Source organism: Microtus pennsylvanicus, chromosome 1 (assembly GCF_037038515.1).
Source record: "Microtus pennsylvanicus isolate mMicPen1 chromosome 1, mMicPen1.hap1, whole genome shotgun sequence".
Classification (NCBI taxonomy): domain Eukaryota; kingdom Metazoa; phylum Chordata; class Mammalia; order Rodentia; family Cricetidae; genus Microtus; species Microtus pennsylvanicus.
Window position 1 is genome coordinate 221072545 of NC_134579.1, and position 17706 is coordinate 221090250.

Here is a 17706-nt window from a genome sequence, read left to right on the forward strand (position 1 = left end):
TTACAAAAAAGTATTACTAACCACCTGTGTCTTATCAGATCACCATGGATTAAAGTTAGAATTCAACAACAAGGCTACCCCCGGAAAGCCTACAAAGTCATGGAAACTGAACAGCCAACTACTGAACCATACCTGGATTAAGGAAGAAATAAAGAAAGAAATTAAAGTCTTCCTGGAATTCAATGAAAATAAAGAAACAACATACTCAAACTTATGGGACATTATGAAAGCAGTCCTAAGAGGAAAGTTCATAGCACTAAGTGCCCACTTAAAGAAAACAGAGAAAGCTCACATTGGAGACTTAACAGCCCACCTGAAAGCTCTAGAAAAAAAAGAAGCAGACTGACCTAGGAGGAGTAGAAGACTGGAAATAATCAAACTGAGGGCTGAAATCAATAAAATAGAAACACAGAGAACAATCCAAAGAATCAATGAAACAAAAAGCTGGTTCCTGGAGAAAATCAACAAGATTGACAAATCCCTATCCAAACTAATCAAACGGCAGAGAGAGAATTTGCAAATTAATAAGATCAGAAATGAAAAGGGGGACATAACCACAGACACAGAAGAAATTCAGAGAATCATTAGATCTTACTACAAAAGCCTATATGCCACAAAACTGGAAAATGTAAAGGAAATGGATACTTTCTTAGATAAATATCATTTACCAAAGTTAAATCAGGACCAGGTGAACAATCTAAATAGACCTGTTAGTCGCGAAGAATTAGAAGAGGTTATCAAAAACCTCCCTACCAAAAAAAGCCCAGGACCAGATGGTTTCAATGCGGAATTCTACCAGAACTTCCAAGAAGACCTAATACCTATACTCCTTAATGTATTTCACAATATAGAAACAGAAGGGTCACTACCAAATTCCTTTTATGAAGCTACAATTACTCTGATACCAAAACCACACAAAGACTCAACCAGGAAAGAGAATTACAGGCCGATCTCACTCATGAATATCGATGCAAAAATCCTCAACAAAATACTGGCAAACCGAATCCAAGAACACATCCGAAAAATTATCCATTATGATCAAGTAGGCTTCATTCCTGAGATGCAGGGCTGGTTCAACATACGAAAATCTATCAATGTAATCCAGCATATAAACAATCTGAAAGAAAAAAACCATATGATCATTTCATTAGATGCTGAAAAAGCATTCGACAAAATTCAACATCCATTTATGTTAAAAGTCTTGGAGAGATTAGGGATACAAGGGTCATACCTAAATATAATAAAAGCTATATACAGCAAGCCGACAGCTAACATCAAATTAAACGGAGAGAAACTCAAAGCCATCCCGCTTAACTCAGGAACACGACAAGGCTGTCCACTTTCGCCATACCTCTTCAATATAGTGCTGGAAGTTCTAGCAATAGCAATAAGACAGCATAATGGGATCAAGGGGATTCGAATTGGAAAGGAAGAAGTTAAACTTTCGTTATTCGCAGATGATATGATAGTGTACATAAGCGACCCCCAAAACTCCACCAAAGAACTTTTACAGCTGATAAACAGCTTTAGTAATGTGGCAGGATACAAGATCAACTCCAAAAAATCAGTCGCCCTCTTATACACAAAGGATATGGAAGCAGAGAGGGAAATCAGAGAAGCTTCTCCATTCACGATAGCCACAAACAGCATAAAATATCTTGGGGTAAATCTAACCAAGGAAGTGAAAGATCTATTTGACAAGAACTTTAAGGCATTGAAGAAAGAAATTGATGAGGATACCAAAAAATGGATGGACATCCCTTGCTCTTGGATTGGGAGGATCAACATAGTAAAAATGGCAATTCTACCTAAGGCAATTTATAGATTCAATGCAATCCCCATCAAGATCCCATCAAAATTCTTCACAGATCTGGAGAGGACAATAATCAACTTTATATGGAAAAACAAAAAACCCAGGATAGCCAAAACAATCCTATACAATAAAGGATCTTCTGGAGGCATTACCATCCCTGACTTCAAACTCTATTACAGAGCTACAGTAATGAAAACAGGGTGGTACTGGCATAAAAACAGAGAAGTCGACCAATGGAATCGTATAGAAGACCCGGACTTTATCCCACAAACCTATGAACACCTCATTTTCGATAAAGGAGCTAAAAGTATACAATGGAAGAAAGAAAGCATCTTCAACAAATGGTGCTGGCACAACTGGATGTCAACCTGTAGAAGAATGAAAATAGACCCATATCTATCACCGTGCACAAAACTCAAGTCCAAATGGATTAAAGAGCTCATTATCAGCCCGAAAACACTGAACCTGATAGAAGAGAAAGTGGGAAATACCCTACAACAGATGGGCACAGGTGATCGCTTCTTAGGTATAACCCCAGAAGCACAGGCATTAAGGGCAACATTGAATAAATGGGACCTACTAAAACTGAGAAGCTTCTGTAAAGCAAAGGACACTGTCACTAAGACACAAAGGCAACCTACTGACTGGGAGAAGATCTTCACCAACCCCACAACAGACAAAGGTCTGATCTCCAAAATATATAGAGAACTCAAGAAACTAGACTTTAAAATGCTAATTAACCCAATTAAAAAATGGGGCACTGAACTGAACAGAGAATTCTCAACAGAAGAACTTCAAATGGCCAAAAGATACTTAAGGTCGTGCTCAACTTCCTTAGCAATCAGGGAAATGCAAATCAAAACAACTTTGAGATACCATCTTACACCTGTCAGAATGGCTAAAGTCAAAAACACCAAGGATAGCCTTTGCTGGAGAGGCTGTGGAGGAAGGGGTACCCTCATCCATTGCTGGTGGGAATGCAATCTTGTGCAACCACTGTGGAAGTCAGTGTTTCGGTTTCTCAGGAAATTCGGGATCAACCTAGCCCTGGACCCAGCAATACCACTCTTGGGAATTTACCCAAGAGATGCTCTATCACATGTCAAAAGCATTTGTTCAACTATGTTCATAGCAGTATTATTTGTAATAGCCAGAACCTGGAAACAACCTAGATGCCCTTCAATGGAAGAATGGATGAAGAAAGTATGGAATATATACACACTAGAGTACTATGCTGCGGTAAAAAACAATGACTTCTCGAATTTTGCATGCAAATGGATGGAAATAGAAAACACTATCCTGAGTGAGGTATCCCAGACCCAAAAAGATGAACATGGGATGTACTCACTCATAATTGGTTTCTAGCCATAAATAGGGGTCACAGAATCTACAATTGGCGAACCTAAAGAAGCTAAGTAAGAAGGTGAACACAAGGAAAAACATATCGTTATCCTCTTGGATAAGGGAAGTAGACAAAATTGCCGGGGAGAAAAGTGGGATCTTGGGGGTGGGGTGGGAAGGGGGTAAGGGGAGATGGGGAGAGAAAAGGTAGAAGGGAAGGAGGGGGGACTTGGGGAAATAGGAGGATCGGGATAAAGGAAGGTTGGATAGGGGAGCACGGAACCAAAATTCTTAGTTAAGGGACCCACTTTAGGGTGGGCAGGAGAATTGACCCTAGAGGGGCTCCCAGGTGCCCAAGCTGAGGTCCCCAGTTAGTTCCTTGGGCAGCTGAGGATAGGGAACCTGAAATGACTCTATCCTAGAGCAATACTGACGAATATCTTGCATATCACCATGGAACCTTCATCTGGTGATGGATGGAGATAGAGACAGAGACCCACACTGGAGCACTGGACTGAGCTCCCAAGGTCCCAATGAGGAGCAGAAGGAGGGAGAACATGAGCAAAGAAGTCGGGACCACGAGGGGTGCACCCACCCACTGAGACAGTGGAGCTGATCTACTGGGAGCTCACCAAGGCCAGCTGGACTATTACCAAAAAAGCATGGGATAAAACTGAACTCTCTGATCATGACGAACAATGAGGGCTGATGAGACGCCAAGGACAATGGCACGCAGTTTTGATCCTACGCAATCTGCTGGCTTGGTGGGAGCCTAGCCAGTTTGGATGTTCACCTTCCTAGATTTGGACGGAGGGGGGAGGACCTAGGACTTACCACAGGGCGGGGAACCCTGACTGCTCTTTGGACTGGAGAGGGGGGGGAGAGGAGTGGGGGGAAGGGGAGAGGGGTGGGAGGAGGGGGAGAAGAGTGGGAGGAGGGGGAGAGAAAGGGGAGGCTGGGAGGAGGTGGAAATTTGTTTTTTTTTCTTTATTCTTCTTTTATCAATAAAAAAAAAAGACAATGTCTCAGCACGTTGCCTTCAAACTGGAGATTCTCCTGCTTCAGTCACTAAGTGCTAGGATTTATAGATATATGTTTCATGTTCAACTAAAAATTATGTTTTTATGTATATGGTGTATGTAATTAATGGCTCCTGTAAGAATAAGTATATACATTTCTTGTACTGAGTCAAACAAATATTTATAAGTATTTAACAAATGAAATCCTAGTCATGTAGCATCTCCGCTTTTATAAAATACTATTTATGCTTCTCTTGTGGGAATCTCTTTCCCCTTAGTTTCTATACTGTTCCCTGAAATCTACCTGCCCAGCTACCAAGTACTTATAAGAGAATAACATCCCTTTTCTTTGTTCCTGTTCAAAATCACTAGCATTTGAGTTTCTAAAGTTCAAAATATTATCTCTGGTAAGAGAAAAGAATAGAAAATAGAGATCCAAACCCACGGTAAGATAGAGGAAGGGAGGTAAATTGCAAAATTCATAATGTATTCTCAGAATCAAAACTGCTGCCAAGTTACACTCTTTCAGCAAAAATAGTAAAATGTTAATCACAAACATGAACACAAATTAATCAGCAAAGCCAGTTTACTGAGTCTCCTATGAGGAAACAGCAAGAGAGCTACTCTGAGTCTGATATTACAAACACTTGTATCTCTGTCTGAAAAAACACAGGCCTTAATGCCAGCTAATAAAGTACATTTACTTCATATTATCTTATAAAGACCATTATTTTGGTCTATTTCAACTTTACCTATAATATAGACTATATTTACTATCTAATCTAAGATTAAAGCAGGTTCTACCTCACTACATAATGAGGTATTTCACGTTACATTCACTTGAGGGAACCAAAAAACCTATCTACACCAGAATTAGAAATGGGGATGAAGGGTTTCTGTATTTTTAGCCCAAATTCCCAAAAGGTGTGGTGGCCCAAAAATGTGAGTCTATTTCGACCGTATTTGAAGGTCAGAGTTTTAGCTGGTTCAATGTTGTGGCTACACATCCTGACCTAGGGTATAGTTACTTGGTCTTTTTGACACTAGGATGGCCCATATAAGTAGATCCGCTCCACCCTGAACAATGGTCAGGATATTCAAGCATACTTCTGCTGCTCCTTTTGAAATAGGAGTCTGACCTTGGGAGTGGCTGCCATCAAGATACTTGGTCTATAGTGGGTCTACTACCTAAACAAGAGAATGCTAATGACTTGACATCTCAAATATTGAAGCAAATAACTGTTCTAGTTGTCCTTTGTAGCATATTAAAGCAGTCTTTTGTCTCATTCCCCCTGTTGTATTGGGGTATAAAAGTGTATAGAAAATTAAACATGGGCAAATTTCAGTATTCACTGGAACTCCCTACCAGTACTATCCTATATTTCTGTTTTATTATTTTCACTCACATCTTTATTTTCTTTACTTAGTTTTCTAATCCTCATGGCCTTACCCTGGCAAGTGATGTGCTTGTCAAAGATGGTCCCCAGCAAAAGGTGTTACAAATTCATTAATAGTTAATATATATAAAAGAGAAAGAGTCTAACTGTTCTGGCCTAGAGGCTTCAGTAAAGCATTAAACAAGAGGAATAAAATTCATTCCAAATTTTACAAAAATCTCACTATGGCTGGTGTAGGCTCCCAATAGGCTCAGAAGCTTAAATGTTTAAGTCACCAGGAAGTGGCACTATTGGGGAAAGATTAGGAGGTATGTCCTTGTAGATGCCCTTGGAGCAGTGTCACTCGGGGTGGGCTTTCACGTTTCAAAAGCCCTTGACAAGTCCAGTCCCTTTCTTTCTCTGTATGCTGTCTATGGATGAGGATGTAAAGCTGTCAAATACTGTTCTAGCACCATGCCTGTCTGTTTCCCTCCATCATGATCAGAGACTAATCTTTTAAAACTGTAAACAAGTCTTCAATTAAATACTTTCTTTTGTAAGAGTTGCTTTGGCCATGGTAGCTCTGCAGCAACAGAGCAGTGACTAAGACAACTAGAATATAAACTACGATTTCTTCAACCACTACTCATACCAGAAAGAGCTGTGAAATTCTGTATAAAACTTAGATTTCAAACTAAAACAACATCCCATAGCACTGTTGAGTTAAAAATTACTGGCACAGGCTGGGAAAAGCCAGAATTTGAATGAAGCTATCCGAATTGCCTACCACAACACTACATTGTGCAATACAAGTCTTACAAATTAAGATTGATTCACAGAGTTTCATGATGAATGAAGAAAAGTATAAAACCAAATGAACTTGAGAGAAGAGAGACTTGTAAGAGGGAACCCATAATTCTCAGCCTGAAAGTGCTCAAGGATAATAGTTGGCTTGGGCTGATAGACTTTTAAAAAAGGTACTCATGCCAGAATGTAAGATCTCCAAAGGCAGGAAACAGGTCACAATCCTACCTAGACTCCCTATTTAAAAACAAAGTTTGAAGCAATTAAGATATGCTAAAGACAGAAGTTTGTTGTAATAGGAGCAGCGGGGCTGCGTCCCCAGCACCCCGGCTGCCTGGCTAGCTTGTACCCGGAAATAATTACACTGACACTGTATTCTTTTAAACACTGTTTGGCCCATTATATCTAGCCTCTTCTCGGCTAACTCTCGCACCTGGACTAGCCCATTTCCAATCATGTGTGTAGCACCCCAAGGTGCACTTACCAGGAAGATTCTAGCCTACGTCATCCTGGGTCTGAGCTTCATGCGTCTGCCTCAGAGCGCAGAGCTCTCACCTCAGCCCGGGAGAAGGAAGCATGGCGTCTCTGAGCTCACTTCCTCTTCCTCCCAGCATTCTGTTCTGTTTACTCCTCCCACCTATGTTTTAACCTATGAGGCCAAGCAGTTTCTTTATTACTTAACCAATGACCTTCCTCCATCAGAAGTTTGTGTTTTAATTTGTGAAGGTATCTTTTTATAATACTTAGAAAATAGACAAGCTAAAAGAAAAACAAAAAAATGTAAAATAATTGTCTATTGAGTAAGACAAGCAGAAGTGGGGAGGGGTAAGTACAACAGAGGGTAAACACAATCAAAATATCTTATACAAATGTATGAGTTGTCACAGTGAATCCCATTATTTTGTATAATTAACATACAGTTCTAAGAATATTTGTTAATTAAGAAAATTTAAACAGTACCCAAGATGTATCAAAATTTAGTTCTATGCTTAATCCTAGATGGGACATCTTTATCAACCTTCCATCTCTCATCCACAGAAGAGATAGAAAGAGTGGAAAAAACTGAGAATAGTGCTATAAAATGGTATCTTTAGGACATGGCACAGCTTCTCAAAGCAGTTGTGGTTACAGGCACAAGGTCAAGCCAGTCAAAATTCTAGCAGGGATTGGGGAGGGTTTCACAAGGCCCTACATCCAGTTTAGGAACTATTGAGAGGTGATAGCTACTGGGAGAAATAGGGCCTTTTTGTTGTTGTTGTTTGTTTTTTTGGAGGAGTGGATACTAGTAGGTTGCCCATATTCCACTAAGGGGTCATGCCCATACTTATAAGGGCAGTACTAACTAGAATCAGTGGGTTATGGGGTGGAAGGTGCAGTCAAAGACAAAGAAAAAGGAGGAGGGTTGGAAGAAGTTGGAGTAAAGGCGTGGATATGATCAAAATCCATGTAGACATGTATAAAATTCTCAAAGAAAATATAAAAAGTAGTATTTTAAAAATTTATATTAGAAAAGATCCTTTCTGAGCAGTTCCTGATAGTTTTAAAACAAAGGCTCAACCTCAAATTTGGTGCAGTTATTGGATACAAAGTTAAATGAAAAAAAAAAACTGGTTTTCTTGAAAACTAATTTACTAGATTTAAGTTGACTTTATCTAATATCAATCAAAATTTTAATGTTTCAATTTTTGTTTTTCTCATTATCTCCTTTTGAAGCTGTGATTATGCTTATGAAAGCCAGTTTCACATCATAGAAACAAATGTCCTTAGGAACTGCTCTTATGAATGGGAGGGCGGGAAGCTCGACTTCATGATGATAATTTTCCAATATTTTGTAGCTGATCAGCAAATTTTCAGAATTTACAGTATAAACTTTTTAAGATTTTTGCAACTACACTTTACATTTATATAATTCACATTTCCTCTACTATTCCAGAAACTTCAACCCAGGGAAGTGGATTTCAGGCTAAGGAACAGGAAAATACGTTTACAAATATCAATAAGGGAAACGAATAACATTTCAATCTAAATAAAAAACTCATAGTAGAAAATATTTCAGTTAGTGAATGAATTTGCCAGGCCCAATCTAAGTAATTATTTTGGGTAATTTATTGAAATACATTTTTGTGATAAATCTCTGAAATACTTTCCATCTGATTCATCAGACTAATAAAATACAAGGTGTATGAAAATTTTAAATCCCTAAAGCAGTAATTTTTCTCACTGAATTACAACTATTGCCTATAGGCGAGTTTGTTTAACCTATTAAAATAACTTTAATTAAAAAGCTAAAATTGTAACCATATTTTTAAACAAATCAATCACAGCCATTCAATTATATAAACTAAACAGATATATGAATTCTTCAGCTTTAGTATTTTTAATATCAGTATTTTAGTATTTCTAAAACTGGCAATTAATTGAAACATAAATGTGTGCACATCTGCAATGAACAACTAGACTGGAACAAAGCGAATAGTGTCATAATAAGCCTGTGCTTATCTACTTCAAGACTCTTTTATTTAGATGATTTTTCTGCATGCTACCACCAACTGGAAAATTTACCAAACCTCTCAGGAATCACTGTATAAGTAGAGCTACTTTATAAAAAAATAATACACTCTTATCCCCACTGAGTAGCCCCCGTCCTCTAAGATTATCCTAAACTGTCTTTCTAATCTAGCCACCCACTCTAATATAGATGAGATACTATCAGTGAGTCCAAAGGCTGACACAGCACCTATTTCAAAGAGTAGAAAAATTACTGCTACTAAGTAAGGCCAGCCCAAGTTCCTATGCAGGATCTTGGTAAATCTAGATAGATCAGTTCTTCCCACCAAGTCTCAACGGCCACAGCAACTTTCCCTACTCAAACCACAGAATCTTTTTGGTAACCAAAACTAGATAAGCATTATACTACATTTATAAAACTGTGTCAATACCCACTTAAAAATTAGTCTTTTAGGCATGTAACTCTCCCTAGTCTGTACCACTTATCTTCATACAAGTTTCCTCACTCCTAGGATGATGTGATGCTTTTTGGGTGATGGATGTTCTGACAGTTGTTTTGAAATCTTCCAAAGTAAGTTTCAGCTGTAAGCAACACCACACCCCCCAGCTGGAGAGAGAACTAAATCCATAAGAGCACTTGCTGTCCAAGCATGCGGACCTGAGTTTGACTCATCATAATCATTCCTCCCTCTGAAAAAGCTGGGCATGGCCATGTGTGCCTTTAACTCTGCAGGAGAAAAGTCAGGAGGATCCCCAGGATTTGCTGGTTACCAGCCTAGTCATAAAATACAGTGAGCTCTAGCTAGGTTCAGATAGAGACCATCTCAAGGGAATTAAGACAGACTTATATAGGACAGTAACACACACACACAAGACCAATGACCTCCTCTGCTATCAGGAATTTCCTTTATGACACTTGAGGCAGTTAACCTGGGAAATGCTTCTGCAGAGCACCATCATTTGCTATAAGAAAAGGGAAGACATCAACCCAAGGAGGTGACTTCTTATTGCATTCTCCTATCCCCTTGACTGAGGCAGCTTTCCCCACAGAAACATCAGGAAACCTTCTCTAACTCCCCTCATCCCTCATCAGTTGGCCTCCTCCAGTAGAATCCTCTAGTTAGAAAAAAGTTTAAACTCCCCAGCCTGCAGAAGCACAGATAAAACTATTTCAGTGACTACATTCTGGAAATATGTGGAATGCCCAGGAGGCCTTTCCTTAAGCAATACATATGAGAAGGAAAACAACTTCAAAGGGTCTCCTATAATTAAACTTAACACTCCATTGTTTTTGAAAACTTCTTTGGAAGCTTCAGTTTTATTTGGCAAAAGGCTTGGTTCCTAGTTTAGATGCTAAGGTTGGAATTAAAGTCAATCGACTCTTTGTTCAACCATAACCACCAAAAGCAAAGTGAAACAAACCAAACACTAAGAAGAGGAAAAGATTGCTATCATGATAGAAAAGGGTAACTATGGTCTTGTTTTCTTCAAATCCAGAATATGCTGGACACTAAATAGTCCTACCTTAAAGTGACTGACTTTTTCTTAGTAGAAGAAAAGAAGGTAGTACAGTTAAATTCCTAGCAAATGTTTCCTATTTCCTGCAAGCACCTTCATTCCTTGATGAGGACCCTGCCACGGGCATAACAGCCTTACTATTGTTGCTTATAATGCTCCACACTAGAGCAACAAGTAGCATTCTCTATAAAGGCCACTAGATATAAAAAGAGTTATCACATCATAAGGGCTCCAAAGTTTCACACAATTCCTATTCCTATAGTTTTTCATCAACGGAAATGGTATCTATAAGAGGGTGGGAGGACTCCTTACCAAAAGTTTAGCATCAGGAGTTCAACTTCAACCCCATACAGTTTTCCAGACACCGAGTAATTGACAGAACATAGCTACACCACACACAACTTAACTGCCAGGAACCACAGTCCTAATATGGCTTTATCCCAAAGTCTAGAGTAATTTTGGTTAAGCTTTGGAGATGATAAAAATGCTGTTTTCTGATAGAGCTATTATGTGACATTAGTGAACTGTAACCTTGTCAGTGACAAATGTTATATGAACAGTGTAGAAAAACAATGAATATTTCTCTCAAAATTGGAATATTATTTTAGGCCAAGTCCCATTGCCTTGCATTTTCTACATTTATTCATTTTTATACTAGCATGAAAATAAAACTAAATGATTTCAATTCATTTCTTATTTGGGTTTGCATTATTTGATGATACATTTATGAAATGTAGCAGAAAATCTATTTCTAAAGTGAACATTTCAAAGTGGCTGTGTGACTGAATTACTGAGCAAGAAATCATCACTGGATTTTCCATATGATAACTCCTTTTCTTTTTCTTTTCTTTTCTTTTTTTTTCAAGACAGGGTTTCTCTGTAGCTTTTGGTGCCTGTCCTGGAACTAACTCTTGTAGACCAGGTTGGCCTTGAACTCACAGAGACTGTCTGCCTCTGCCTCCCAAGTGCTAGGATTTAAGGTGTGTGCCACCACTGCCCGGCAATAACTCCTTTTCTTTTTGGTTTCAGATTGAGTTCTCAAAGATCACACACAGATAAATAACAACCATTGCTGTAATAGTTTCTAAAATATGCTGTCTTTGATTCTGTCTTAAGACACATTTGAAAATCAATACATAATAACAAAGATGTTCTAACACTGCTTCCTAGTTTAAACTGGACTACTTTCTAGCTACCCTTTCTACCTATTTTTTATAATCCTTGATTTCTTTGTTGTTGTTGTTGTTATTGTTGTTTGAGGCAAGGTTTCATTTTAGCCTGGAACTTGCTACGTGAACCAGCCTAGTCCAGAGCCAGATGGAGGTTCACCTGCCTCCATCTCCCTGAGTGCTGGGATTAAAGGCATGGGCCATGACTCCTGGCTAACCCTTAATTTCTATATCAGATTTCCCCAACTGAAATTTAAACGACAAGGCAGAAAGGAAAAAGACATACACATTTAATTCATATCCTACTACAGAAAAACTTTAATGAGTTTTCTTTCGATGAAGGAATCTGCCATAGAGCAAAAGCAATTCCCCGGCATATATATATTAAGGTACACATGAATGGTACATAGTAAACTCTCATTTTTAAGATGATACTATAAACTTGTTTTTAGAAAGATATACATATCTATAAGACAGCTGTTATTTATAAGATAAAAGATGGCATCACAATTTTATACTGCTTTACAACTCATACATAAATAATTTCTTGTCAAGACTTTCCATTTTAAAAGCTAAAAAACATTTTCAACTGGATACCAACCTAAAAATAAACACTCCCAATTCTGAAAGACAGGAGGTCTCCCTTGTTTATGTACCAGTGTACAGTAATAAAATGACTTGTGTGGAGGCGAAATAATTCATATAAAAATGACAACCTCTACTAGATTTTTGTAACAGCACTTCAAAACATCAATGATTTCCAAACCGCTAGATTTACTTGCAATCATATCACAAACTAGCATTTGTAAGCAAAACATATACTAAGTAATAACAGGAAATTAATTCATCCCCTATGTTTGTAAAGTATATTTGTCAAATCTGATAAATATCCCCCAAACTCTCTTTAATTAAATATTTCAAGTAGCTTCAAAATGCATTCAGAGTTTTCCAGACCTGATTCTGGACCTCCTCAACCAGATTTTGCAATTGAGTCCTGACATTTTAGCATTTCTTAACACAAATTTAAGTTATTATGAAATATCCTAAATAAATGAGGATAAAGGCAAATGGGCATCAAATAATTAGCTGTCTTAATCTAGTATCTCTCTCAGAAAACTTAGAGCGTTTCCATCAACTTTCTGGGATGCTGGTAAAGAACCAGGTCACTACTCCCAAAGGTTTCACCTATACCTGCTGACCAGGATGAAGCAACTACTGTCAAACCAATCTTAAATACTAGTCAACACATTCCTCCACCCATAAAAAGTCACCAGAGAACCAAAGCCAGACGTCTTCAGTGTGGTAACAGTCCCTCTTAAGGTCAAGGCCAAAAATATTTCCTGAGTCAAACAGGAATTCCTAGCACAGAAGTCCATCCGTATAGGTCTTTTCTAGAAACATGAATTTTAAATGGGTCCAACGGTTATTAACTGGACAGATGAATATTTAACACACAAGATATTTAACACACGAACCCATTACATTACTTTGGGAGAGATCCAGGCTCAAGAAAATGACACAACAGCAGCACATTTCACAGAAAATAGGGGAAGGACAGAAACCAGTGAGTACTGAAGGCTGGAATGACAAAGCTGAATTCATTTACTTTACAAACTTGTAGGTTAGTGAATGAACTACTGATAGTATTTTAAGAAAGCCCTGGGTCTAGAGTTACTGAAACTACTCTTTACTACACACCCATACGTATCTCTTTATGCAGGGACATACAAGAGCATGAAAATGAGAAAGATTTACGAAAAGAGGGCCAATGTATAACAAAAGCCAATATTAAGCTTGATAAATCCTTCAATCACACATTCTAAGATGATAAAGTAGCCTGTAAGAGACCACCTATATAGAATTACATGTGCATGCTATGCACTCAAAACAATTAAATACAAAAATAAAGTTTCCATTATATAATATTATATTTGAAAACACTAGAAAATTCTACAACAAAAACTTTCAAAGATTTTGAATACCTAGTCCACCTTAAAGTCTTCAAAGCACCTTAAATTAGCAGTATCCAAGGTGTTCTTGACTTTATATGTTGCAGTTCCTATTTTCCTTGTGAAAGGAATAAGATCACATTAACTCAAATGACACACTGCCAACTAGTCTCCAGCATCAACTATGAAAATTGGATAGACAGAAAAAAATTAGAAATTCAACTTCCTATATGAAAGTTGAACCTTTGCCTCTTTATTTTGCTCTAGGATTTTTCCACTGTCCTCCCAAATGAGACAATTTGCAAATACATCTAAAGGAGGATATTCTACGGGAGGAAAAAAGACTTTAAGGTGTGAGAATGTACTTTAATTCTGTAGGGGAAAGTTCAGTAAATCAACCAGCTTTAAACCTGACTAAGTGAATGACTCATGCTTGTTGTGTAGAAACTGTTTTCATTTGGGTGAAATGTAAATTCCTACAAACAAGGGGGCTTCAAGAATACTGCCTAAAAGAAAGACAAAGCCTCCAAATATCGATTTGCAAGAACCTAATACCCGTTTTTAAAGCATATTTTACATTCAAGTACTAGATGGTCTCTTTGGTGACTTTCAGTTCAAATCTGACTTAATTCTCTGCGTAATTTTACCATACTATTCTTAGAGCCTTGGTTATTACAAATAGAACACAAATGAGAAAAAAATACAGAGTTAAAGCTGTCATCACTAAGCCTAATTAAACATTGCAGACAGGAAGATGGCAGTAGAATACAGCATTCTGAATGAGGGGAAAGGAGAACATAATGAGTAGGTCACAGCCCAGGAATGAAGTTAAACACACACAAAGTTGGGAAGGACAGCGGACAGTGTGCAACACCTCTCCCAGTCCCCTACCTGAAGTAACTAAACCACACCGGATATATATGCCAACTACAAGAGTGGATCCTCTAATTTCAGTACGTCCTACCGTTTATTAGCAGTTTTCTTACTGTACATCCTAACGGAGAATCCACATATCATAAAATGATGAGACACCTCACCTCTAAAATATTGTGACTACAGCACTTCTGGCCCAGACAAAAGTCGTGGAGTGAAAGGTTAGGGCTGTTTTCTGGACTGGGCTGCTTTGACTTTCATCCCCTGTTACCAAATGAGTGATATTCAATGGGTCTCCGAGTAGAAGACCAGTATTCCCAGCTGTTAAAAAAAAAAAAAGAGGAGGAGGAGGAAGAGGAGGAGGAGGAGGAGGAGGAGGAGGAGGAGGAGGAGGAGGAGGAGGAGGAGGAGGAGGAGGAGGAGGAGAAGGAAGGAGAAGGAGGAGAAGGAGAAGGAGAAGGAGAAGGAGAAGGAGAAGAAGAAGAAGAAGAAGAAGAAGAAGAAGAAGAAGAAGAAGAAGAAGAAGAAGAAGAAGAAGAAGAAGAAGAAGAAGAAGAAGAAGAAGAAGGAAGAAGGAAGAAGCTTGGTCTTCCGGCGGGGTGCTCAGCAGCAACAGAGAAAAAGATGGCAATACCCGGCGGCACCTTCACTGCATGGAGTAGTACCAACCGCCTCGGGTAAGTTTCCTTCCCTGCCGTGCACTAAATCAACGCTGCCAGGCCCGCGGCCCCACCCCGCCCTGTTACGGAAAGGCGAGCGAGCAGCTAGCTGGAGGACGGGCGGACAGCTCCAGGCTCCCAGCACGAGTTGGGTTTTTCCCGGGCGCCGCTTATCCGGGCCGTGGCCGCCTCCCCAGGGACCAACGCGGTTGCCAACTTTGCCGCCGCCCCTTCCTCCGCCCAAGCATCCCAAACTTTGCCACCGCCTCACCTGGAGGCTCGGTGCTGGCCCCCGGGAGCGGGCTGACCTTCACGCCCGCCCTAGCCGCCCCCCCTGGCCCGTCTGCCGCCCCCAGTCCTCCTGGGAAACCCTGGGCAGGGACACCCGGCAGCCCGACCCCCGAGCCACAACTGACCCTCTGAACCCCGAAGGCCCAGGAATCCGGGTCTCGGAGTAGCCACTTACCATTGCTAAAGGGCTCCATCTTCGCCCCACCACGGGTCCTCACACGCCAAGCGCCCCAAGCTTCCTACTACAGAGCTGAAGCGGCCCTGCCGACTGAGCATGCCCAGCGTGGCCTCTGAGGGCTGCCGGGGAGGTGCGGCGAGGGGCGGCGCCGCTCCCCCGCGCGGAAACAACACCTTCGTTCCGGGTTTTCGCAACTGCTGCCGAAGCCCCGCCGAGGCGTGGACGCTGAGCTCAGCTCAACCCCTGGCCCACACCGCCGAGAGGCCGGGGGGCGGGGCTTGGAGAGGCCCCGCCCACCGCGGCGTACTGGAGGCCCCCGAGACGTCGACGCTGCCTAGCTGCACCCCGGTTCCGACGACCGGTGCACCTACGGCGTACGGCTGTGTTCCGGGTGCAGCAGCCCCAGCCCTGAGCCCGGAAAGGCGGCTAGTGATGACGGATGGGATGGATAGCAGAGGGGCTGTCGCTAAATTCGCAACCTGAAAGCTGTGCAGGGCGGGGGAGCGCCGGTCTCTGCCGGAGGCTAGACCCCGGGACAGCGCTCTTCCTAGCCGCTGGCGTGAGCCTTGCGGCGCTGGTCGGCAGGACTTCCTTCCAGACGCAGAGCGCCTGGCTGCTGCTGCTACAGCTACAAAACCCCGCAGGGAAGGAGGGTTCCTGGCCAGTTCTCTGCTGTTTGCTCAGCGCCCGGCCTAGAGATGAAGAGCAGATCACAAAACCCGGCGCAGGATACACGAGAACGGACCGTGCGCGAAGAGGTTGTGGGCAGAGGCCCGCCGCTAGTCCCGGCTAAACTCGACACCTGCGATACCCTTGCTCACAACCATCAGGATCCGCGGCCTGGCCCCGCAGAGCTAGACCGGAGGGAGCTAAATTTCCCCTTCCCCTAGTGCTCGCGCCATTGCCTCGGGCCCACAGTCTCCATTGTTTCCGGTGCCAAATCGGGGCAGCCCCCACTAGCTGAGGAGACCCCTAGACACCGTGCGGCCCGAGAGCCCCGAGAAGGCTCTCAGGGGTGTTTGCTCTTCCCTCTCCGACTGAGGGGCGCCAGCACCCGGCGATTAGGCCTCTCACCCTCCCACCCAGCAGCAAAGCTCCTCTCCCCACCCCGCGCACTGCCTTGGCCCCTGCAGCGACTTGGCTTGGCCTAGGCCTCACAACGCTAGCCAACTGTCACACACTCCTCCCTGGCTGTCAACCCTGGCGTCTGGTGCAAACAAACCTGAACTTGCACAAATATCCGGGGCAAAAAAAAAAGGGGGGGGAGGCAGAGATGTTGTTCGACCGGTAAGGAAATTTGAATTACATTCAAAGAAGTAAAACCGAAGTGCAATATTTTTAAGACGTCAAAACCCTTACTCCCCTCTCCAGATTTACAACGTCCTATGAATACCAACTGTACTTGGAGTAACCCCTAAACTCCTTACCTAACTGTGGGTCGTCATCAACACACCTGTCCTTTGCTGGCCCCTGAGGCCTTCATGAGGTTCCTAGAAGTTGCCAGGTTTCATTCAGCGTTGTTAGCCATTCCTTGCAAAACTGTGCCACATCTTGGTGTTTTGTTTGCTTGCTTCTTCCTGTCATTTTCTTAGCTCAGATGTCACCCCTGCTGAGAGTCCTCTGGCCACACCTAAAATAGCAACAAGCACAGCAGACTGTAAAGATTTCTCCTGCTGTTTTCTTCAGAGTACTCATAGCTGTCAAAAAGCTAATTGTTTACCAGCCTTTCTCTTAAGAATGCAAGGTCTGTGGGGCAATCCTTTGCCTTCGCTTTTTAGGGCTATGTGTCCTAATTCCTAAATATTTTAAATAACTACACTATAATGTTTAGAGTTCTAATTTACTGCCCGTATAAAAACCTTTCCAGTGAAGGTCTTTATATTGAACGTCTTCAATGGGTTTGTTTGTTTGTGGTCAATACATCATCTCTCAGCTCTGCTTCCGTGTGAAAGATAGGCTGAGCCCTTAGGCCAGTCACCATCTCAGAGCAATTCAGACCAAAAATAGAAAGTGAACCATAGGAACTTTGTTGAAATGGGCCTGGTTCACATTGGTATTGCTTAAATAAGAAACTCCTCCTTTATTAGGTCATTTTATGTTCCTTTGGTGTTATTTTTGTTGCCAGAGCACTCAGGAGCAGAGATTTTTAAAACTCCACAGCTTGTTAAATCACTTCACCTCACCTGTAAGCTACAATCTATCATGCTT

General features: G+C 41.3%; 1 protein-coding gene across 2 annotated transcripts in view; it reads right to left on the reverse strand.

The window, feature by feature from the left end:
• Nucleotides 1-17040, reverse strand: part of Lnpep (leucyl and cystinyl aminopeptidase) — an 89931-nt gene extending 72891 nt beyond the window's left edge. The window contains exon 1 of one of the 2 annotated variants that reach the window (XM_075951829.1): nucleotides 15496-15598. In XM_075951829.1, the coding sequence (XP_075807944.1) occupies nucleotides 15496-15514 (19 nt within the window). In that variant the 5' untranslated portion in view covers nucleotides 15515-15598. Of the gene's footprint in view, nucleotides 1-15495; nucleotides 15599-16925 lie in introns of those variants that run through there. The other variant, XM_075951838.1, reaches the window with a different exon arrangement.
• Nucleotides 17041-17706: the final 666 nt, after the last annotated feature.